Source organism: Bombina bombina, chromosome 6 (genome assembly GCF_027579735.1).
Source record: "Bombina bombina isolate aBomBom1 chromosome 6, aBomBom1.pri, whole genome shotgun sequence".
NCBI lineage: Eukaryota > Metazoa > Chordata > Amphibia > Anura > Bombinatoridae > Bombina > Bombina bombina.
Window position 1 is genome coordinate 283380440 of NC_069504.1, and position 24562 is coordinate 283405001.

General features: G+C 39.9%; 1 protein-coding gene across 2 annotated transcripts in view; it reads left to right on the plus strand.

Moving 5' to 3' along the window:
* Nucleotides 1-24562, plus strand: part of NR2C1 (nuclear receptor subfamily 2 group C member 1) — a 164546-nt gene that overhangs the window by 120504 nt on the left and 19480 nt on the right. For both annotated transcript variants that reach the window (XM_053716892.1, XM_053716893.1), the window contains 2 exons: nucleotides 8567-8751; nucleotides 11784-11937. In XM_053716892.1, the coding sequence (XP_053572867.1) occupies nucleotides 8567-8751; nucleotides 11784-11937 (339 nt within the window). The remainder of the gene's footprint in view (nucleotides 1-8566; nucleotides 8752-11783; nucleotides 11938-24562) is intronic.

Here is a 24562-nt window from a genome sequence, read left to right on the forward strand (position 1 = left end):
ACGGAGAGCTTCATTCTGCGGGTGACGGTTCTGATCCAAACAAACTGGATTCAGATATTTCAAATTTTAAATTTAAGCTGGAAAACCTCCGTGTATACTAGGGGAGGTGTTAGCGGCTCTGAATGATTGTAACACAGTTGCAATACCAGAGAAAATGTGTAGGTTGGATAAATATTTTGCGGGTACCCGGCGAGTACTGACGTTTTTCCTATACCTAAGAGACTTACTGAAATTGTTACTAAGGATTGGGATAGACCCGGTGTGCCGTTCTCACCCCCTCCGATATTTAGAAAGATGTTTCCAATAGACGCCACCACACGGGACTTATGGCAAACGGTCCCTAAGGTGGAGGGAGCAGTTTCTACTTTAGCTAAGCGTACCACTATCCCGGTGGAGGATAGCTGTGCCTTTTCAGATCCAATGGATAAAAAGTTAGAGGGTTACCTTAAGAAAATGTTTTTTCAACAAGGTTTTATATTGCAACCTCTTGCATGCATTGCGCCTGTCACGGCTGCAGCAGCATTTTGGTTTGAGTCTCTGGAAGAGACACTTGAATCAGCTCCATTAGATGAGATTACACACAAGCTTAAAGCCCTTAAGTTAGCTAACTCATTTATTTCAGATGCCGTAGTACATTTAACTAAACTTACGGCTAAGAATTCCGGATTCGCCATTCAGGCACGCAGAGCACTGTGGCTAAAATCCTGGTCAGCTGACGTTACTTCTAAATCTAAATTGTTTAATATACCTTTCAAAGGGCAGACCTTATTCGGGCCCGGGTTGAAAGAAATTATCGCTGACATTACAGGAGGTAAAGGCCATGCCCTGCCTCAAGACAGAGCCAAACCTAAGGCTAGACAGTCTAATTTTCGTTCCTTTCGTAATTTCAAAGCAGGAGCAGCATCAACTTCCTCTGCACCAAACAGGAAGGAGCTGTTGCTCGCTACAGACAAGGCTGGAGACCTAATCAGTCCTGGAACAAGGGCAAGCAGGCCAGGAAACCTGCTGCTGCCCCTAAGACAGCATGAATCGAGGGCCCCCGATCCGGGAACGGATCTAGTGGGGGGCAGACTTTCTCTCTTCGCCCAGGCTTGGGCAAGAGATGTCCAGGATCCCTGGGCGTTAGAGATCATATCTCAGGGATACCTTCTAGACTTCAAATTCTCTCCCCCAAGAGGGAGATTTCATCTGTCAAGGTTGTCAACAAACCAAATAAAGAAAGAGGCGTTTCTACGCTGCGTACAAGATCTTTTATTAATGGGAGTGATCCATCCGGTTCCGCGGTCGGAACAAGGACAAGGGTTTTACTCAAATCTGTTTGTGGTTCCCAAAAAAGAGGGAACTTTCAGGCCAATCTTGGATTTAAAGATCCTAAACAAATTCCTAAGAGTTCCATCGTTCAAAATGGAAACTATTCGGACAATTTTACCCATGATCCAAAAGGGTCAGTACATGACCACAGTGGATTTAAAGGATGCTTACCTTCACATACCGATTCACAAAGATCATTACCGGTATCTAAGGTTTGCCTTTCTAGACAGGCATTACCAGTTTGTAGCTCTTCCATTCGGATTGGCTACGGCTCCGAGAATCTTCACAAAGGTTCTGGGTGCTCTTCTGGCGGTACTAAGACCGCGAGGAATTGCGGTAGCTCCGTACCTAGACGACATTCTGATACAAGCTTCAAGCTTTCAAACTGCCAAATCTCATACAGAGTTAGTACTGGCATTTCTAAGGTCGCATGGATGGAAGGTGAACGAAAAGAAGAGTTCTCTTTTTCCACTCACAAGAGTTCCCTTCTTGGGGACTCTTATAGATTCTGTAGAAATGAAGATTTACCTGACAGAAGACAGGTTAACAAAGCTTCAAAATGCATGCCGTGTCCTTCATTCCATTCAACACCCGTCAGTAGCTCAATGCATGGAGGTGATCGGCTTAATGGTAGCAGCAATGGACATAGTACCCTTTGCACGCCTACATCTCAGACCGCTGCAATTGTGCATGCTAAGTCAGTGGAATGGGGATTACTCAGACTTGTCCCCTACTCTGAATCTGGATCAAGAGACCAGAAATTCTCTTCTATGGTGGCTTTCTCGGCCACATCTGTCCAGGGGGATGCCATTCAGCAGGCCGGACTGGACAATTGTAACAACAGACGCCAGCCTACTAGGTTGGGGCGCTGTCTGGAATTCTCTGAAGGCTCAGGGACAATGGAATAAGGAGGAGAGTCTCCTACCAATAAACATTCTGGAATTGAGAGCAGTTCTCAATGCCCTTCTGGCTTGGCCCCAGTTAACAACTCGGGGGTTCATCAGGTTTCAGTCGGACAACATCACGACTGTAGCTTACATCAACCATCAGGGAGGGACAAGAAGCTCCCTAGCAATGATGGAAGTATCAAAGATAATTCGCTGGGCAGAGTCTCACTCTTACCACCTGTCAGCAATCCACATCCCGTGAGTGGAGAACTGGGAGGCGGATTTCTTAAGTCGTCAGACTTTTCATCCGGGGGAGTGGGAACTTCATCCGGAGGTCTTTGCCCAAATACTTCGACGTTGGGGCAAACCAGAGATAGATCTCATGGCGTCTCGACAGAACGCCAAGCTTCCTCGTTACGGGTCCAGATCCAGGGATCCGGGAGCGGTTCTGATAGATGCTTTGACAGCACCTTGGACCTTCGGGATGGCTTATGTGTTTCCACCCTTCCCGATGCTTCCTCGATTGATTGCCAGAATCAAACAGGAGAGAGCATCAGTGATTCTAATAGCGCCTGCATGGCCACGCAGGACTTGGTATGCAGATCTAGTGGACATGTCATCCTGTCCACCTTGGTCGCTACCTCTGAAACAGGACCTTCTGATCCAGGGTCCCTTCAAACATCAAAATCTAATTTCTCTGAAGCTGACTGCTTGGAAATTGAACGCTTGATTTGATCAAAACGTGGTTTTTCTGAGTCAGTTATTGATACCTTAATACAGGCTAGGAAGCCTGTTACCAGAAAGATTTACCATAAGATATGGCGCAAATACTTATATTGGTGCGAATCCAAGAGTTACTCATGGAGTAAGGTTAGGATTCCGAGGATATTGTCTTTTCTACAAGAAGGTTTAGAAAAGGGTTTATCCGCTAGTTCCTTAAAGGGACAGATTTCAGCTCTGTCCATTCTTTTACACAAACGTCTGTCAGAAGTTCCGGACGTTCAAGCTTTTTGTCAGGCTTTAGCTAGGATCAAGCCTGTGTTTAAAACTGTTGCTCCACCATGGAGTTTGAACTTAGTTCTTAATGTTTTACAGGGGGTTCCGTTTGAACCCCTTCATTCCATTGATATCAAGTTGTTATCTTGGAAAGTTCTGTTTTTAATGGCGATTTCCTCGGCTCGAAGAGTCTCTGAGTTATCTGCCTTACATTGTGATTCTCCTTATCTGATTTTTCATTCAGACAAGGTAGTTCTGCGTACTAAACCTGGGTTCCTACCTAAGGTGGTCACTAACAGGAATATCAATCAAGAGATTGTGGTTCCATCTTTGTGTCCTAATCCTTCTTCGAAAAAGGAACGTCTGCTACACAATCTAGATGTAGTCCGTGCCCTGAAATTTTATCTACAGGCAACTAAGGATTTTCGACAAACGTCTTCCCTGTTTGTCGTTTATTCTGGTCAGAGGAGAGGTCAAAAAGCTTCGGCTACCTCTCTCTCCTTTTGGCTTCGTAGCATAATACGGTTAGCCTATGAGACTGCTGGACAGCAGCCTCCTGAAAGAATTACAGCACATTCTACTAGAGCTGTGGCTTCCACTTGGGCCTTTAAGAATGAGGCTTCTGTTGAACAGATTTGCAAGGCTGCAACTTGGTCTTCTCTTCATACTTTTTCCAAATTTTACAAATTTGACACTTTTGCTTCTTCGGAGGCTGTTTTTGGGAGAAAGGTTCTTCAGGCAGTGGTTCCTTCCGTATAAAGAGCCTGCCTGTCCCTCCCGTCATCCGTGTACTTTAGCTTTGGTATTGGTATCCCATAAGTAATGGATGATCCGTGGACTGGATACACTTAACAAGAGAAAACATAATTTATGCTTACCTGATAAATTTATTTCTCTTGTAGTGTATCCAGTCCACGGCCCGCCCCAGTCACTTTAAGGCAGGTAATTTTTCCATTAAACTACAGTCACCACTGCACCCTATGGTTTTCCTTTCTCTGCATGTTTTCGGTCGAATGACTGGTAATGGCAGTTAGGGGAGGAGCTATGTAGCAGCTCTGCTGGGTGAATCCTCTTGCACTTCCTGTTGGGGAGGAGTTAATATCCCATAAGTAATGGATGATCCGTGGACTGGATACACTACAAGAGAAATAAATTTATCAGGTAAGCATAAATTATGTTTTTTTAACTTTGTGTGACTAACTTTGAAATGGTGGCATGAAATATACCAAAATGGGCCTAGATCAATTCTTTGGGTTGTCTACTAAAAAAATATATATACATGTCAAAGGATATTCAGGGATTCCTGACAGATATCAGTGTTCCAATGTAACTAGCGCTAATTTTGAGGGGGAAAAAATGTTTGTTAGAAAAGTGTCTTTTTCCATTTTTTCCTCATATTTTATTTATTTATATATATATATATATATATATATATATATATATAATAGTAAATTATAAGATATGATGAAAATAATGGTATCTTTAGAAAGTCCATTTAATGGCGAGAAAAACAGTATATAATATGTGTGGGTACAGTAATTGAGTAAGAGGAAAATTACAACTCAACAAAAACACAGCAGAAATGTAAAAATAGCCCTGGTCCCAAACGGTCAGAAAATGCTAAAGTGCTGTGGTCCTTAACCTTTTAATGCCGTTATGCCGTTCTATTCTGTCATAATTACACAGGGCTTTAAAGCCGTTATGACGGAATAGAACGTCATAGCTAACGGCTGTCCTGAAGCCTTCTGTGCTTCTAGGACTTGATCACGATCTGGAGGGCGTTCCTAGGGTTGTAGGGACGCCCCCCAGATGCGATCCAATAATTGAAATCTTGCGATTGTATGCACAATCGCGTAGTTTCAATTTGTTTACATCGGAACAGGTGTTCCGATGTAGGCACTTTAACCCTGTCACGAAAGGGTTAAGGGGTTAAGCAGCAAATGTGTACTAATAAAGATGTAGGAGACCTAATGGTGGGTGAGATCCTTTGAAGATAATTGATTCAGTTATTAGGGATTGTGTTAAGCTGTTGCAGATAACATGAAATCTGTAGCTCTGGTCTTTTTGTGTTGTGGGATATCCTGTATTCTGGATAAAACTTCTCTGACCTAAGGCATGGACACTGGAAACTGTCAGGCTAAAGTATTTTATTTGGCTTTCCAGTTCTCCAAACAAAATAGTGTGTCTGTCTGAACCAGAGAGGATTTGTTTTTACAGTTGAGTTGAGGTTATAACGGTGATATTCTTCTTTAAAGGGACAGTCTACACCAGAATTTGTATTGTTTAAATAAAAAGATAATCCCTTTATTACCCTTTCCCCAGTTTGCATAACCATCACAGTTATATTAATACACTTTTTACCTCTGTAATTACCTTGTATCTAAGCCTCTGCAGACTGCCCCCTTATTTCAGTTCTTTTGACAGACTTGCATTTTAGCCAACCATTGCTGACTCATAGGTAACTTTATAGGTGTGAGCATAGTGTTATCTATATGGCACACATGAACTAAGCCCTCTAGTTGTGAAAAAATTTCAAACTGTATTCAGATAAGAGGCAGCCTTCAATGGCTAAGAATTTAATATATGAGCCTACCTAGGTTTATCTTTCAACTAAGAATTCCAATAGAACAAAGCAAAATTTATAATAGTAAATTTGTTTAAAATTACATGCCCTTTCTGAATCATGAAAGTTTATTTTTGACTAGACTGTTCCTTTAACCCCTTAACCCTTTGAGTGCTAAGCACTTTCTCACCTGGGTGCTAAGCTTTTTTTTAACTTTGTGTGACTAACCAGCAAGCCCGTGAAGCGCTTTGGATATTCAAGACCCGCTCAGTAGATCCTGGAGCAGAGTCCAACGTTCGCTGAAAATTCTGAAAATACTTTTTACATTTTTGAAGTTACCGCTTAAATAATGTTTATATAATTCTGCACTGTATCCAGAATTATATAACATTATTCTGAACCTTTACTGTCCCTTTAACATTGTAAAGTATAAATAAATACTGTGCAGAATTATATAACATTATTCTGAACCTTTGCTGTCCCTTTAGCATTGTTAACTATAAATAAATTTGCGCGGTGACATCATCAAGTCATTGCGCGTGGCGTCACCGTGCATAACGTGATGCATGTCACTATGCAGGCCCGATCGCCAGGGTAGGAACGGGTGGGAGCCCCCAGATCTCCCTCAAGGTGGGAGAGTGCTAGCGATGGCTTTGAGCCGTCGTTGGCACCAGAGTGGGAAAATCTGTGACGGCTCAGAGCACTCAAGGGGTTAAGGACCAACGACGTATAGGGTACGTCCTACAAAAAATGTCCTTAACGACCAAGGGCGTACCCTGTACGTCGGTGGTGTTTCCAAGCGGTGGAAGTGATCCTGATCGCTTCCAGCCGCTTTCATGTTATTGCAGTGATGCCTCTATCGAGGCATCCTGCAATAACATTTCTTAGCCACCCGATGCAGAGAGAAACACTCTGTGGCCCTCTGCATCGACCATCGATGGCCGCGATCGTTGGTGGGTGGGAGCCGAGGTGGGTGGGCGGCCATCGATGGTAGGCTGTAAGTCAGAGGGGGGTGGGATCGCAATCGGGGGCGCCTGCGTGCACGGGGGCAGGAGCTGGTGGAAACGCTACACTATGAAACAATTTTTTCCAATATGGTGGGGGAAAGGACTGTGGAGGGTGGGAATTTTTGCCTAATGGATCTGAGAGGGGGTGGGGGGTTGGATATTAAGGGAGGGGCAGCTACACTACAGAAATGTTTTAATTTATATAAATAAATACCATGTTTTATGGCAAACTGGGTACTGGCAGACAGCTGCCAGTACCCAAGATGGTGCACAATAAGATAGAGGGTGAGGGTTAGAGAGCTGTTTAGGGGGTATCAGGGAGCTTGGGGGCTATGAGGGGATCCTACACAGCAGAATTATATTTGTTTTAAAAATAAAAAAATATTTTAATACTGGCAGTCTTTCTGCCAGTACTTAAGATGGTGGGGACAATTGTGGGGTGGGGGAGGGAAGAGAGCTGTTTGGGAGGGATCAGGGGGTGTGATGTGTCAGGTGGGAGGCTGATCTCTACACTAAAGCTAAAATTAACCCTGCCAGCTCCCTACAATCTACCTAATTAACACCTTCACTGCTAGACATAATACACAGCGCAGCGGAATTTAATTACCAAAAAGCAACGCCAAAGCCAGATATGTCTGCTATTTCTGAACAAAGGGGATCCCAGAGAAGCATTTGTGCCATAATTGCACAAGCTGTTTGTAAATAATTTCAGTGAGAAACCTAAAATTTGTGAAAAAGTGAACGATTTTTTTCCATTTGATCGCATTTGGCGGTGAAATGGTGGCATGAAATATACCAAAATGGGCCTAGATCAATACTTTCGGTTTTCTACTACACTAAAGCTAAAATTAACTCTACAAGCTCCCTAATTAACCCCTTCACTGCTGGGCGTAATACATGTGTGGTGCGCAGCGGCATTTAGCGGCCTTCTAATTACCAAAAAGCAAAGCCAAAACCACATGTCTGCTATTTCTGAGCAAAGGGGATGCCAGAGAAGCTTTTACAACTATTTGTGCCATAATTGCACAAGGTGTTTGTAAATAATTTTAGTGAGAAACCTAAAATTGTTTACATTTTTTTTTTTTTTTTATTTGATCGCATTTGGCGGTGAAATGGTGGCATGAAATATACCAAAATGGGCCTAGATCAATACTTTGGGTTGTCTACTAAAAAAATATATATACATGTCAAAGGATATTCAGGGATTCCTGACAGATATCAGTGTTCCAATGTAACTATCGCTAATTTTGAAGGGAAAAAAAATGGTTGTTAGAAAAGTGTCTTTTTTTCCATTTTTTCCTCATATATATATATATATATATATATATATATATATATATATATATATATAATAGTAAATTATAAGATATGATGAAAATAATGGTATCTTTAGAAAGTCCATTTAATGGCGAGAAAAACGGTATATAATATGTGTGGGTACAGTAAATGAGTAAGAGGAAAATTACAACTAAACACAAACACAGCAGAAATGTAAAAATAGCCCTGGTCCCAAACGGTCAAAAAATGGAAAAGTGCTGTTGTCCTTAAGGGGTTAAGCAGCAAATGTGTACTAATAAAGATGTAGGAGACCTAATGGTGGGTGAGATCCTTTGAAGATAATTGATTCAGTTATTAGGGATTGTGTTAAGCTGTTGCAGATAACATGATGCTGACATTGTTACTATTATTGTAATAAATAACTAAACTTCCTATAAATAATAATATATATTTAAGGTTGTACGTTACTTTGTGTATCTGCTCAAGTTTTCTCCAAAATTCTTTTTGTATTTCTAATTTTTCAGGTTGAAACCTGTCAGGGAGATTTAAGCACTTTAGCCAATGTTGTCACTTCACTTGCAAATCTAAATAAATCAAAGGAGTTGTCTCAAACGAGCAATGAACTGTCTGTTATAGAAAGCCTAAGTAATGGAGATGCATCCCTTGTTGAACTTCAGCAAGAGGAACAATCCAGCATTGAGGTTACAAGGTAATATACTTTATTGCATTATATTCTTTACATAGGTTTACCACTCCAATGTTATAGGTGACGTTGAACTTTTAAAATAAAGTTTAGTGGTAATGATGACCATTTACAATGTTAAAGGGCCATTATAGATGCACAGCTAAGTTGTGCGACTAGCGCTGTTAACTGGATCAGCAGTACTTTACCTATGTGTTTAACCCATTTGCAGGGTTAAACACATATGCAGGGTAAATAGTGATAACATTACATGCTCTAACAAATAAGTGCATGTATTGTTTTCACTATAATGGCCCTTTAACAAAAAAAAGTTGACCTAAAAGAGCCAAGTTACAATATCGCCCTTGGTTAGCAGCCAATGGTTAACCCTAAACCCTCTACATAGGTTAACATTTTGTGTATATTAACATTAAAATGTTCATCCTAAGGAGCAGCAACATTTGAAAGCTGCATTATAATAGTTTGTGTGTAATTATATGGAACATGAAACACCCCCCCACACACACACACACAAAATAAAGCTGCATATATTTAAACTTGACCTTTTTATTAGGTTAAAACATACAGTACAAAAACCTTGTCTTTCTTTTTAGTACTCATATTGTCCTATGAAACAGTGGGATATCCCTCCTACCCAACAGGACACATCATCATTTCTATCCTGCTTAAACAACTTACCCAGCAAATTCCTTCCTATGTACTAGGTATTGCCTTAAAGGGACAAGAAAGTCAAAATGACATAGAGCATGCAATTTTAAAAGACTTTTAAATTTACTTTTGTTATCAAATTTACTTTTCTCTTGGTATCCTTAGTTGAAAAGCATACCTAGGTAGGCTCAGGAACAGAGACACACTACTGGGAGCTAGCTGGTGATTGGTGGCTATTGTCATTGTTTAATCAGATGTGTTTGGCTAGTTACTAATAGTTCATTGCTGCTCTGGAGTAGACTATAACTCTTTGCAGGGGTTAAACATACACTTGTTTTGAATGCAGTAGTGCAATAATAAAATATTCTAACACATTATGGCATTTTTAAAATGTTATGTCCCTTTAATTTACTGCTATTTAAGCCCCAAACACATAGGCAAAATACAATTTAACTGTTTTTCCACACATCCAACAAATGGGTTCAACTTTAAAGGGACATTCAACACTTTGAGATTGTAATACAAAATGATAAATCATGTATATATAAAAAAGACTGCAATATACTTTCATTATTTATTTTGTCCCCTTTTCCTGTAATTCCATTCTGAAATTGTGAGCTTTTCAGTCCCTGTTAGAAATGGAAGTGCAGAACACTGTTATATCCCACACAGCCATTGGCTACACACTCTAGTGATCTATTTATAACTAGCCACAGCAGAGAAGATAACAACATGGCAGCTCCCATTGTTTTACAGACACTAAAACTTTACACTTATTTTGTCACGAAGTAAACAACTAATAAAACTTTAAAAAATACATATACATGCAATTCACATGGTAATCTTCTCTTTAAAAGAATATGAAACCCAAATGTTTTATTTAATGATTCAGATGGAGCATGCAATTTTAAGCAACTTTCTAATTTACTCCTATTATCAAATTTTCTTCATTTTCTTGGTATGCTTTGTTGAATGAGCAGCAATGCACTACTGGTTTCTGACTGAACACATGGATGAGCCAATGACAATCGATATATACTGTACTTGCAGCTACCAATCAGCAGCTAGAACCTAGGTTCTTTGCTGCTCCCAAGCTTTCCTAGATAAATCCTTCAGCAACAGATAACAAGAGAAAGAAGCAAATTAAATAATAGAAGTAAATTGGAAAGTTGTTTATAATTGTATGTTCTATCTGAATCATGAAAGAAAAATGTTAGGTTTTATGTCCATTTAAATGCATCATTTTATCTAGCATTTATTTAGCGTTTAATGTCCCTTTTAAGTGTGCTCTTTGTATTAACTAGGTTGCTCATCATGGCTCTGTTTGGTGATAGCTATATTACTAGATCTCTCCCAGGTCTAGCATATTAAATTTAGTCTTTAGCATTATAGCATGAATTTAGAACATTAAGAGTAATACAATTGCATGAAAATACATGGTCTAAAATCCTGGAATACTGTCTGGGAATTGTATTAAAATACCCTTTTTAAACAAGGGCCAAAAATGGGGGGGGGGGGGGGGGGTGACCAGCTCTAGTTTCAGTACTGCTAATATTTGTCTTAAGATACCCAAATAAACTTACTTAGATGTAAGATTCATTTTCATGCACAAAACAAAAAAATCTAACATTTAAAATAGCTTTTTTTTAAAAAAAATTAATGATAGACAACTTAGATCCTTACTTTTGGTATAATGCTTTAAAGGGACAGTCAACCATAGAATTGTTATTGTTTTAAAAGTTACATAATCCCTTTATTACTCATTCCCCAGTTTTGCATAACCAACACAGTTATATTAATATACTTTTTACCTCTGTGATTACCTTGTATCTAGGAACCTTCTTCCAGCCCCCTGATCACATGACTGTGACTGTTTATTATCTATTGTCTTAAATTTAGCATTGTATTGTGCTAGATCTTAAATAACTTTCTGTGCCTGAGCACAGTGTTATCTATATGGCCCACGTGTACTTTCTGTCTCTTTGTGTTGAAAAGAGATTTAAAAAGCATGTGATAAGAGGCAGCCGTCAAAGGCTTAGAAATTAGCATATGAGCCTACCTATGTTTAGTTTAAACTAAGAATACCAAGGGAAAAAAGCAAATTTGATGATAAAAGTAAATTGGAAAGTCAATTAAAATTAAAAGTCCTATCTGAATAATGAAAGTTTAATTTATACTAGACTGTCCCTTTAAGTGATCCCATGAAAATGCTAACTGCAAAATCTGTTGTTGATCACTTACATGGAACCAAAATTGTAGCTGCAGCTTTTTGCAATACTTTAGTTAGTACTAATTGGTATATCGGCTTTTCCCAGCCAACACCTCTTGTTTTGTTTTTGTTTAACTGCCGCCGACTGAACACAAGTTAATGTTTCTTTTTGTCTTTGTAGGGCTTTTGATACTTTGGCAAAAGCACTAAATCCAGCAGAAAATTCTGCCCAGAGCTCATCAGAAAGCATGGAGTCTAATTCTAACCTGCTTCCTGACATGCACATCATTGAGATTGAAGGTCCCCTTCTCAGTGATGCCCACATAACTTTCAAGGTAAATTGTCAGCACGAATATAATTCAGCAGAACATTTAAATGGGAAATACTAAACTGATGCACCAAAGAAATCTCTTTTTTTTTAATGCTTGTGTTATATGTTGTAAATATTCAAACCATTAGGGAGAATCAGAATGCCTCCGTATTGTGATATAGAAAAACACATTCACAGTAGAAGTAAAAGCAATCTGATAAAAAATGTTCTGCTGATCCCACATTTTAAAAGAAAGGATATACAGTGAAACATATTAAGACATTTTTTAAACTAAATTGATATCTGCCCTTTGTACATTTTAAATACATTAAAGGGACAGTATACTGTAAAATAGTTTTTCCCTTAATGTGTTTACAATTGCTTTTTTTACCAACTGCAGAGTAAAAAATGTATGAAAATTAGCTTTCTCTTGTTAAGTGTATCCAGTCCACGGATCATCCATTACTTATGGGATATATTCTCCTTCCCAACAGGAAGTTGCAAGAGTCCATCCACAGCAAAGCTGCTATATAGCTCCTCCCCTAACTGCCATTACCAGTCATTCTCTTGCAAGTCTCAACATAGATAGGAGGTTGTGAGAGTCTGTGGTTTTTTATACTTAGTTTATTTCTTCAATCAAAAGTTTGTTATTTTTAAATGGCACCGGAGTGTGCTGTTTATCTCAGGCAGTATTTGGAAGAAGAATCTGCCTGCGTTTTTTCTAAGATCCAGTTGCTGTTCTCACACATTCTGAGGAGTAAGGTACTTCAGAGGGGGAATGGCGTGCAGGTTTTCCTGCAAATAAGGTATGTGCAGTAAAATATTTTTCTAAGGAATGGAATTGACTAAGAAAATACTGCTGATACCGAAGTAATGTAAGTACAGCCTTTAAATGCAGTGAAAGCGACTGGTACCAGGCTGATTGATAGAGATATATGCTAAGGTATGTGCAGTAATATATTTTTCTAAGGAATGGAATTGACTAAGAAAATACTGCTGATACCGAAGTAATGTAAGTAAAGCCTTAAATGCAGTGATAGCGACTGGATCAGGCTTATTAATAGACATACATACTCTTATAAGAATGTGTTTTAAAACGTTTGCTGGCATGTTTAATCGTTTTTTAACATATGTTTGGTGATAAAACTTATTGGGGCCTAATTTTTCCACATGGCTGGCTTAAATTTTGCATAGAAACAGTTATAGGGAAGGTAATCCACAGCTCAGCTGTGGCAGTTTTGTTGTGTCTGTTTAAAAAAATGTCGTTTTTTTTTTTATCTGTTTTTTGCATTAAGGGGTTAATCATCCATTTGCAAGTGGGTGCAATGCTCTGTTAACTTATTACATGTACTGTAAAAATTTCGTTTGATTTACTGCCTTTTTTCACTGTTTTTCAAATTTTGACAAAATTTGTTTCTCTTAAAGGCACAGTAACGTTTGTTATATTTGCTTGTTAACTTGATTTAAAGTGTTTTCCAAGCTTACTAGTCTCTTTATTAGTTCTAACATGTCTAACATAGAGGAGGCTCTGTGTTTATTATGTTTAAAGCCATGGTGGAACCCCATTTTAGAATGTGTACCAGATGTACTGATTTCATGTTAAACAATAAAGATCATTTTTTGTATTTAAAAACATTATCACCAGAGGATTCTGTCGAGGGGGAAGTTATGCCGACTAACTCTCCCCACGTGTCAGACCCTTTGACTCCCGCTTTAGGGACTCACGCTCAAATGGCGCCAAGTACATCAAGGGCACCCATAGCATTTATTTTACCAGAGGATTCTGTCGAGGGGGAAGTTATGCCGACTAACTCTCCCCACGTGTCAGACCCTTTGACTCCCGCTCCAGGGACTCACGCTCAAATGGCGCCAAGTATATCAATGGCGCCCATAGCGTTTATTTTACAAGACATGGCAAAGGTTGTGTATAATACACTGGCAGCAGTATTAGTCAGACTACCTGAAATTAAAGGAAAGCAAAACAGCTCTGGGGGTAATTAACAAGAGTCCATGAGCTAGTGACGTATGGGATATACATTCCTACCAGGAGGGGCAAAGTTTCCCAAACCTTAAAATGCCTATAAATACACCCCTCACCACACCCACAAATCAGTTTTACAAACTTTGCCTCCAAGGGAGGTGGTGAAGTAAGTTTGTGCTAGATTCTACGTTGATATGCGCTCCGCAGCAAGTTGGGGCCCGGTTTTCCTCTCAGCGTGCAGTGAATGTCAGAGGGATGTGAAGAGAGTATTGCCTATTGAATGCAGTGATCTCCTTCTACGGGGTCTATTTCATAAGGTTCTCTGTTATCGGTCGTAGAGATTCATCTCTTACCTCCCTTTTCAGATCGACGATATACTCTTATATTTACCATTACCTCTACTGATTCTCGTTTCAGTACTGGTTTGGCTTTCTACAAACATGTAGATGAGTGTCCTGGGGTAAGTAAGTCTTATTTTCTGTGACACTCTAAGCTATGGTTGGGCACTTTATTTATAAAGTTCTAAATATATGTATTCAAACATTTATTTGCCTTGACTCAGAATGTTCAACTTTCCTTATTTTCAGACAGTCAGTTTCATATTTGGGATTATGCATTGAATTATCATATTTTTCTTACCTCAAAAATTTGACTTTTTTCCCTGTGGGCTGTTAGGCTCGCGGGGGCTGAAAATGCTTCATTTTATTGCGTCATTCTTGGCGCGGACTTTTTTGGCGCAAAAAATTATTTTCCGTTTCCGGCGTCATACGTGTCGCCGGAAGTTGCATCATTTTTTGACGTTATTTTGCGCCAAAAATGTCGGCGTTCCGGATGTGGCGTCATTTTTGGCGCCAAAAGCATTTAGGCGCCAAATAATGTGGGCGTCTTATTTGGCGCTAAAAAATATGGGCGTCGCTTTTGTCTCCACATTATTTCAGTCTCATTTTTCATTTGCTTCTGGTTGCTAGAAGCTTGATGTTTGGCATTCTTTCCCATTCCTGAAACTGTCTTATAAGGAATTTGATCTATTTTGCTTTATATGTTGTTTTTTCTCTTACATATTGCAAGATGTCTCACGTTGCATCTGAGCCAGAAGATACTACAGGAAAATCACTGCCTGCTGGATCTACCAAAGCTAAGTGTATCTGCTGTAAACTTTTGGTAGCTATTCCTCCAGCTGTTGTTTGTAATAATTGTCATGACAAACTTGTTAAAGCAGATAATATTTCCTTTAGTAATGTACCATTGCCTGTTGCAGTTCCCTCAACATCTAAGGTGCAGAATGTTCCTGATAACATAAGAGATTTTGTTTCTGAATCCATAAAGAAGGCTTTGTCTGTTATTTCTCCTTCTAGTAAACGTAAAAAGTTTTTTAAATCTTCTCTCTCTACAGATGAATTTTTAAATGAACACCATCATTCTGATTCTTTGGACTCTTCTGGTTCAGAGGATTCTATCTCAGAGATTGATGCTGATAAATCTTCATATTTATTTAAGATGGAATTTATTCGCTCTTTACTTAAAGAAGTACTAATTGCTTTAGAAATAGAGGATTCTAGTCCTCTTGATACTAATTCTATTCGTTTGGATAAGGTTTTTAAAGCTCCTGCGGTTATTCCAGAAGTTTTTCCTGTTCCTAATGCTATTTCTGCAGTAATTTCCAAAGAATGGGATAAATTGGGTAATTCATTTACTCCTTCTAAACGTTTTAAGCAATTATATCCTGTTCCGCCTGACAGGTTAGAATTTTGGGACAAAATCCCTAAAGTTGATGGGGCTATTTCTACCCTTGCTAAACGTACTACCATTCCTACGTCAGATGGTACCTCGTTTAAGGATCCTTTAGATAGAAAAATTGAATCTTTTCTAAGAAAAGCTTATCTGTGTTCAGGTAATCTTCTTAGACCTGCTATATCATTGGCTGATGTTGCTGCAGCTTCAACTTTTTGGTTGGAAACTCTAGCGCAACAAGTAACAAATCGTGATTCTCATGATATTGTTATTCTTCTCCAGCATGTTAATAATTTTATCTGTGATGCCATTTTTGATATTATTAGAGTTGATGTTAGGTTTATGTCTCTGGCTATCTTAGCCAGAAGAGCTTTATGGCTTAAGACTTGGAATGCTGATATGGCTTCTAAATCAACTCTACTTTCCATTTCTTTCCAGGGAAACAAATTATTTGGTTCTCAGTTGGATTCTATTATTTCAACTGTTACTGGTGGGAAAGGAACTTTTTTACCACAGGATAAAAAATCTAAAGGTAAAAACAGGGCTAACAATCGTTTTCGTTCCTTTCGTTTCAACAAAGAACAAAAGCCTGATCCTTCGTCCTCAGGAGCAGTTTCAGTTTGGAAACCATCTCCAGTCTGGAATAAATCCAAGCCTGCTAGAAAGGCAAAGCCTGCTTCTAAGTTCACATGAAGGTACGGCCCTCATTCCAGTTCAGCTGGTAGGGGGCAGGTTACGTTTTTTCAAAGAAATTTGGATCAATTCTGTTCACAATCTTTGGATTCAGAACATTGTTTCAGAAGGGTACAGAATTGGTTTCAAGATGAGACCTCCTGCAAAGAGATTTTTTCTTTCCCGTGTCCCAGTAAATCCAGTGAAAGCTCAAGCATTTCTGAATTGTGTTTCAGATCTAGAGTTGGCTGGAGTAATTATGCCAGTTCCGGAACAGGGGATGGGGTTTTATTCAAATCTCTTCATTGTACCAAAGAAGGAGAATTCCTTCAGACCAGTTCTGGATCTAAAATTATTGAATCGTTATGTAAGGATACCAACGTTCAAGATGGTAACTGTAAGGACTATATTGCCTTTTGTTCAGCAAGGGAATTATATGTCCACAATAGATTTACAGGATGCATATCTGCATATTCCGATTCATCCAGATCATTATCAGTTCCTGAGATTCTCTTTTCTAGACAAGCATTACCAATTTGTGGCTCTACCGTTTGGCCTTGCTACAGCTCCAAGAATTTTCACAAAGATTCTCGGTGCCCTTCTGTCTGTAATCAGAGAACAGGGTATTGTGGTATTTCCTTATTTGGACGATATCTTGGTACTTGCTCAGTCTTTACATTTAGCAGAATCTCATACGAATCGACTTGTGTTGTTTCTTCAAGATCATGGTTGGAGGATCAATTTACCAAAAAGTTCTTTGATTCCTCAAACAAGGGTAACCTTTCTGGGTTTCCAGATAGATTCAGTGTCCATGACTCTGTCTTTAACAGACAAGAGACGTCTAAAATTGATTACAGCTTGTCGAAACCTTCAGTCTCAATCATTCCCTTCGGTAGCCTTATGCATGGAAATTCTAGGTCTTATGACTGCTGCATCGGACGCGATCCCCTTTGCTCGTTTTCACATGCGACCTCTTCAGCTCTGTATGCTGAACCAATGGTGCAGGGATTACACGAAGATATATCATTTAATATCTTTAAAACCGATTGTTCGACACTCTCTAACGTGGTGGACAGATCACCATCGTTTAATTCAGGGGGCTTCTTTTGTTCTTCCGACCTGGACTGTAATTTCAACAGATGCAAGTCTTACAGGTTGGGGAGCTGTGTGGGGATCTCTGACGGCACAAGGAGTTTGGGAATCTCAGGAGGTGAGATTACCGATCAATATTTTGGAACTCCGTGCAATTTTCAGAGCTCTTCAGTTTTGGCCTCTCTGAAGAGAGAATCGTTCATTTGTTTTCAGACAGACAATGTCACAACTGTGGCATACATCAATCATCAAGGAGGGACTCACAGTCCTCTGGCTATGAAAGAAGTATCTCGAATTTTGGTTTGGGCGGAATCCAGCTCCTGTCTAATCTCTGCGGTTCATATCCCAGGTGTAGACAATTGGGAAGCGGATTATCTCAGTCGCCAAACGTTGCATCCGGGCGAATGGTCTCTTCACCCAGAGGTATTTCTTCAGATTGTTCAAATGTGGGGGCTCCCAGAGATAGATCTGATGGCCTCTCATCTAAACAAGAAACTTCCCAGGTATCTGTCCAGATCCCGGGATCCTCAGGCGGAGGCAGTGGATGCATTATCACTTCCTTGGAAGTATCATCCTGCCTATATCTTTCCGCCTCTAGTTCTTCTTCCAAGAGTAATCTCCAAGATTCTGAGGGAATGCTCGTTTGTTCTGCTAATAGCTCCGGCATGGCCTCACAGGTTTTGGTATGCGGATCTTGTCCGGATGGCATCTTGCCAACCATGGACTCTTCCGTTAAGACCAGACCTTCTGTCGCAAGGTCCTTTTTTCCATCCGGATCTGAAATCCTTAAATTTAAAGGTATGGAGATTGAACGCTTGATTCTTGGTCAAAGAGGTTTCTCTGACTCCGTGATTAATACTATGTTACAGGCTCGTAAATCTGTATCTCGAGAGATATATTATAGAGTCTGGAAGACTTATATTTCTTGGTGTCTTTCTCATCATTTTTCTTGGCATTCTTTTAGAATACCGAGAATTTTACAGTTTCTTCAGGATGGTTTAGATAAGGGTTTGTCCGCAAGTTCTTTGAAAGGACAAATCTCCGCTCTTTCTGTTCTTTTTCACAGAAAGATTGCTATTCTTCCTGATATTCATTGTTTTGTACAAGCTTTGGTTCGTATAAAACCTGTCATTAAGTCAATTTCTCCTCCTTGGAGTTTGAATTTGGTTCTGGGAGCTCTTCAAGCTCCTCCGTTTGAACCTATGCATTCATTGAACATTAAATTACTTTCTTGGAAAGTTTTGTTCCTTTTGGCCATCTCTTCTGCTAGAAGAGTTTCTGAATTATCTGCTCTTTCTTGTGAGTCTCCTTTTCTGATTTTTCATCAGGATAAGGCGGTGTTGCGAACTTCTTTTGAATTTTTACCTAAGGTTGTGAATTCCAACAACATTAGTAGAGAAATTGTGGTTCCTTCATTATGTCCTAATCCTAAGAATTCTAAGGAGAAATTGTTGCATTCTTTGGATGTTGTTAGAGCTTTGAAATATTATGTTGAAGCTACGAAATCTTTCCGTAAGACTTCTAGTCTATTTGTTATCTTTTCCGGTTCTAGGAAAGGCCAGAAAGCTTCTGCCATTTCTTTGGCATCTTGGTTGAAATCTTTAATTCATCTTGCCTATGTTGAGTCGGGTAAAATTCCGCCTCAGAGAATTACAGCTCATTCTACTAGGTCAGTATCTACTTCCTGGGCGTTTAGGAATGAAGCTTCGGTTGACCAGATCTGCAAAGCAGCAACTTGGTCCTCTTTGCATACTTTTACTAAATTCTACCATTTTGATGTATTTTCTTCTTCTGAAGCAGTTTTTGGTAGAAAAGTTCTTCAGGCAGCGATTTCAGTTTGAATCTTCTGCTTATGTTTTTCGTTAAACTTTATTTTGGGTGTGGATTATTTTCAGCAGGAATTGGCTGTCTTTATTTTATCCCTCCCTCTCTAGTGACTCTTGTGTGGAAAGATCCACATCTTGGGTAGTCATTATCCCATACGTCACTAGCTCATGGACTCTTGTTAATTACATGAAAGAAAACATAATTTATGTAAGAACTTACCTGATAAATTCATTTCTTTCATATTAACAAGAGTCCATGAGGCCCACCCTTTTTTGTGGTGGTTATGATTTTTTGTATAAAGCACAATTATTCCAATTCCTTATTTTATATGCTTCGCACTTTTTTTCTTATCACCCCACTTCTTGGCTATTCGTTAAACTGATTTGTGGGTGTGGTGAGGGGTGTATTTATAGGCATTTTAAGGTTTGGGAAACTTTGCCCCTCCTGGTAGGAATGTATATCCCATACGTCACTAGCTCATGGACTCTTGTTAATATGAAAGAAATGAATTTATCAGGTAAGTTCTTACATAAATTATGTTTTTACAAGACATGGCAAAGGTTGTGTATAATACACTGGCAGCAGTATTAGTCAGACTACCTGAAATTAAAGGAAAGCAAAACAGCTCTGGGGGTAGATACAGAGCATACAGACGCTTTAAGAACCATGTCTGATACTACCTCACAATATGCTTAGTCTGTGGGTGATATTTGTGACTCAGGGAAGATGATTTAACCTGATTCTGATATTTCTACATTTAAAATTTATGCTTGAGAACCTCCACTTGTTGCTCAGGGAGGCTTTAGCTGCTCTGAATGAATGTGTACAATCGCAGTGCCAGAGAAATTGTGTAGACTGGATAAATAATATGCAGTGCCGGTGTGTACTTATGTTTTTCCAATACCTAAAGAGGTTTACTAAAATTTTTCATAAGGAATGGGATAGACCAGGTGTGCCGTTCTCTTCCCCTCCTATTTTTTAGAAGAATGTTTTCTAATAGTTGCCACCACACGGGACTTATGGCAGACAGTTCCTAAGGTGGAGAGAAGAGTTTCTACTCTAGCTAAGCGTACCACTACCTCTGGCGAGGACTGTTGTGCTTTTTTAGATCCAATGGATAAAAAATGTTTATTCAACAAGGTTTTATCCTGCAGCCCCTTGCACGCATTGCTCCTGTCACTGCTGCTGCGGCGTTCTGGTTTGAGTCTCTTGATGAGGCTTTACAGGCTCCATTGGATGAATATATTTGACAAGCTTAGAGCACTTAAGCTAGCCAATTCCTTTGTTTTCTGATGCCTTTGTTCCTTTGACTAGACTAACGGCTAAGAATTCTGTTTTTTACTATACTGGCGCGCAGAGCGCTATGGCTTATATCATGGTCAGCTGTCGTGACTTTAATAAATAAGCTACTTAACTTCCCTTCAAGGGGCAGACCCTATTCAGGCCTAGTTTGAAGGAGATTATTACTTATATCACTGGAGGAAAAGATCATGCCCTTCCTCAGGACAGGTCCAAATCAAGGGACAAAAAAGGCCTAATTTTCGTGCCTTTCGAAAATTCAAGGCAGGTGTGGCATCAACTTCCTCTAAGGCAAAATAAGAGGGAACTTTTGCTCAGTCCAAGGCGGTCTGGAGACAACCGGACCTGGAACAAAGATAAGCAGGTCAAGGAGCCTGCTGCTGCCTCTAAAACAGCATGAGGAACGGACCCCTATCTGGTAACGGATCCTATAGGGGGCAGACTTCATTCTTCGCCCAGGCGTGGGCAAGAGATGCCCAGGATCCCTGGGCATTGGAAATTATACCCCAGAGATATCTTCTGGATTTCAAAGCTTTCCCCCCCAAAAAAGGGGAGTTTTTGCCTTTCACATTTATCTGCAAACCAGATAAAGAAAGAGACATTCTTGCATTGTGTACGTGACCCATTCAGTTCCAATAGAGGAACAGGGACACAGTTTTCCTCAAATCGGTTTGTGGTTCCCAAGGAAAGGAAACCTTCAGACCTATTTTGGATCTAAAAGATCTTAAACAAATTCTTTAGAATTCTATCATTTAAGATGGAAACTATTCGTACCATCTTAACTATGATCCAGGAGAGTCAATAGAGGACTACAATGGATTTGAAGGATGCTTATCCTCACATTACGATGCATAAAGATCACCATCGGTTTTTCAGGTTTGCCTTTCTAGACAGGCATTACCAGTTTGTAGCTCTTTCCTTTGGGTTAACTACAGCCCCTAGAATCTTTATGGAGGTTCTGGGGTCACTTTGGCAGTCCTTAGGCCGCGGGGCATAGAAGTGGCCCCTTATTTAGACGACATCCTGATACAGGCGTCAAACATCCAAGTTGCCAAGTCTCATACGGACGTAGTACTGGCATTTCTGAGATCGCATGGGTGGAAAGTGAACAAGGAAAGAGTTCTCTATCCCCAATATCAAGGGTTTCCCTCCTAGGGATTCTGATAGATTTTGTAGAAATTAAAATTTACCTGACGGAGTTCAGGTTGTCAAAGTTTCTAAATTTCTGCCGTGTTCTTCATTCCATCCGCGCCCTTTGGTGGCTCAGTACATGAATGTAATCGGCTTAATGGTAGCGGCAAGGGACATAGTACCGTTTGCACGCCTATATTTCAGACCACTGCAACTATGCATGCTCAGCCAGAGGAACGGGGATTACACAGATTTGTTCTCCTGTTAAATCCGGACCAAGAAACCAGAGATTCTCTTCTCTGGTGACTATCTCGGGTCCATCTGTCCAAGGGTATGACCTTCCGCAGGTCAGATGGGACAATTGTTACAACAGATGCCAGCCTTTTAGGTTGGGATACAGTCTGGAACTCCCTGAAGGCTCAGGGATAGTGGACTCAGGAGGAGACCCTCCTTCTAATGAATATTCTGGAACTGGGAGCGATATTCCATGCTCTTCAGACTTGGCCTCAGTTAGCAACTCTGAGGTACATCATATTTCAGTCGGACAATATCACGACTGTGGCTTACATCAACCATCAAGGGGGAACAGAAGTTCCCTAGCAATGTTAGAAGTCTTAAAATAATTCACTGGACAGAGACTCACTCTTGTCTAAAAGCTATCCCTATCCCAGGTGTTGAGAACTGGGAGGCAGATTTTCTAAGTCGTCAGACTTTTCATCCGGGGGAGTGGGAATTCCCTCCGGAGGGGTTTGCACAAGATCAAGCAGGAGAGTGCTTTGGTGCTTTTGACAGCGCCTGCGTGGCCACGCAGGACCTGGTATGCAGATCTGGTGGACATGTCATCCTTTCCACCACGGTCTCTGCTTCTGAGACAGGACCCTCTACCTCAGGGTCTTTTCAACCATCTAAATATAACTAATCTGAGATGGACTGCCTGGAGACAGAACGCTTGATGTTATCAAAGCATGGCTTCTCCGAGTCAGTAATTGATACCTTAATACAGGCATAAAAGCCTGTCTCTAGGAAAATTTAACATAAGATATGGTGTAAATATCTTATTGTTATGAATCCAAGGGTTACTCATGGAGTAAAGTCTGGATTCCCAGGATATTATCTTTTCTCCAAGATGATTTTGAGAAAAGGGTTGTCAGCTAGTTCTTTAAAAGGACAGATTTCTACTCTGTCTATTCTTTTGCACAAGCGTCTGGCAGGTATTCTAGACGTTCAGGCATTTGGTCAGGCTTTGGTTAGAACCAAGCCTGTGGTTAAAAATGTTGCTCCGCCATGGAGCTTAAAGCTGGTTCTTAAGGTTCTTCAAGGAGTTCCATTTGAACCTTTTCATTCCATAGATATCAAACTTCTATCTTGGAAAGTTCCTTTTTGGTAGCTATTTCCTCGGCTCATAGAGTCTCCGAGTTATCTGCGTTGCAATGTGATTCTCCTTATCTGGTTCTCCGTACGGATAAGGTAGTCCTGTGTACCAACCTGGGTTTTTACCTAAGGTGGTATCTAACAAGAATATCACTCAAGAGATTGTTGTTCCATTCTTGTATCCTAATCCTTCTTCAAAGAAGGAACGTCTATTACACAATTTGGACGTGGTTCGTGTTTTAAAGTTTTACTTACAAGCTACTACAGATTTTCATCAAACATTCACCTTGTTTGTTGTCTATTCTGGACAGAGGAGAGGTCAAAGGACTTCAGCAACCTCTCTGTCTTTTTGGTTAAAAAGCATAATTCATTTAGCTTATGAGACTGCTGGACAGCAGCCTCCTGAAGGGATTACAGCTCATTCTACTAGAGCTGTGGTTTTCACTTGGGCCTTTTTTAAATGTGGCTTCTGTTGAACAGATTACAAGACGGAGTCTTGGTCTGCGTTTCATACTTTTTCAAATTTAACAAATTTGATACCTTGCTTCTTCGGAGGCTATTTTTGGGAGAAAGGGTTTTTTACAGGCAGTGGTAACTTCCGTTTAAGTACCTGCCTTGTCCCTCCCATCATCCGTGTACTTTAGCTTTGGTATTGGTATCCCAGAAGTAATGGATGATCCGTGGACTGGATACACTTAACAAGAGAAAACATAATTTATGCTTACCTGATAAATTTATTTCTCTTGTAGTGTATCCAGTCCACGGCCCGCCCTGTCACTTTAAGGCAGGTAATTTTTCCATTAAACTACAGTCACCACTGCACCCTATGGTTTTCCTTTCTCTGCATGTTTTCGGTCGAATGACTGGTAATGGCAGTTAGGGGAGGAGCTATATAGCAGCTTTGCTGTGGGTGGACTCTTGCAACTTCCTGTTGGGAAGGAGAATATATCCCATAAGTAATGGATGATCCGTGGACTGGATACACTACAAGAGAAATACATTTATCAGGTAAGCATAAATTATGTTTTTTAAGGTTTATTTGTGTATATTAAAGCTCTGATTTTGTGTTTTGAAGCCACAGTCTAATAAAATAGGTTGAGCTTGTAGGTATAATCAGATCTCATTACTGTATCACATTGTGCACATATACCTGCTTCTTTATCTTATATCTGTCCTTAAAACAATCACCAGTACTTTGAGAGAACAATGGAAAATCAACATTGTATTACCTTATCTCTGCTATATCCCACTGGGAGTGTAATTTCTTCTGCTGGCTGTGTTTACAAAGCTTATCTATAGCTGGTACGCGCGGCCACAAACTTTCAGAATAGGTGGGGATACCACATGCTAAATCAACAATTTCAAATGCCAATATAAGGGTAAAGGAGCTACTTGTAAACAATTTAATACACTCCAGCAGGTAAAGTGGATCAATGGGAACAAATTAAAGGGGAGAAAATTTTTGAGTAAACTGTCCCTTTAACTCTTCCATGCAAAGAGATTGCTCTCCTGTATGAACATTATTTATTACCTCCAATATTTGTCT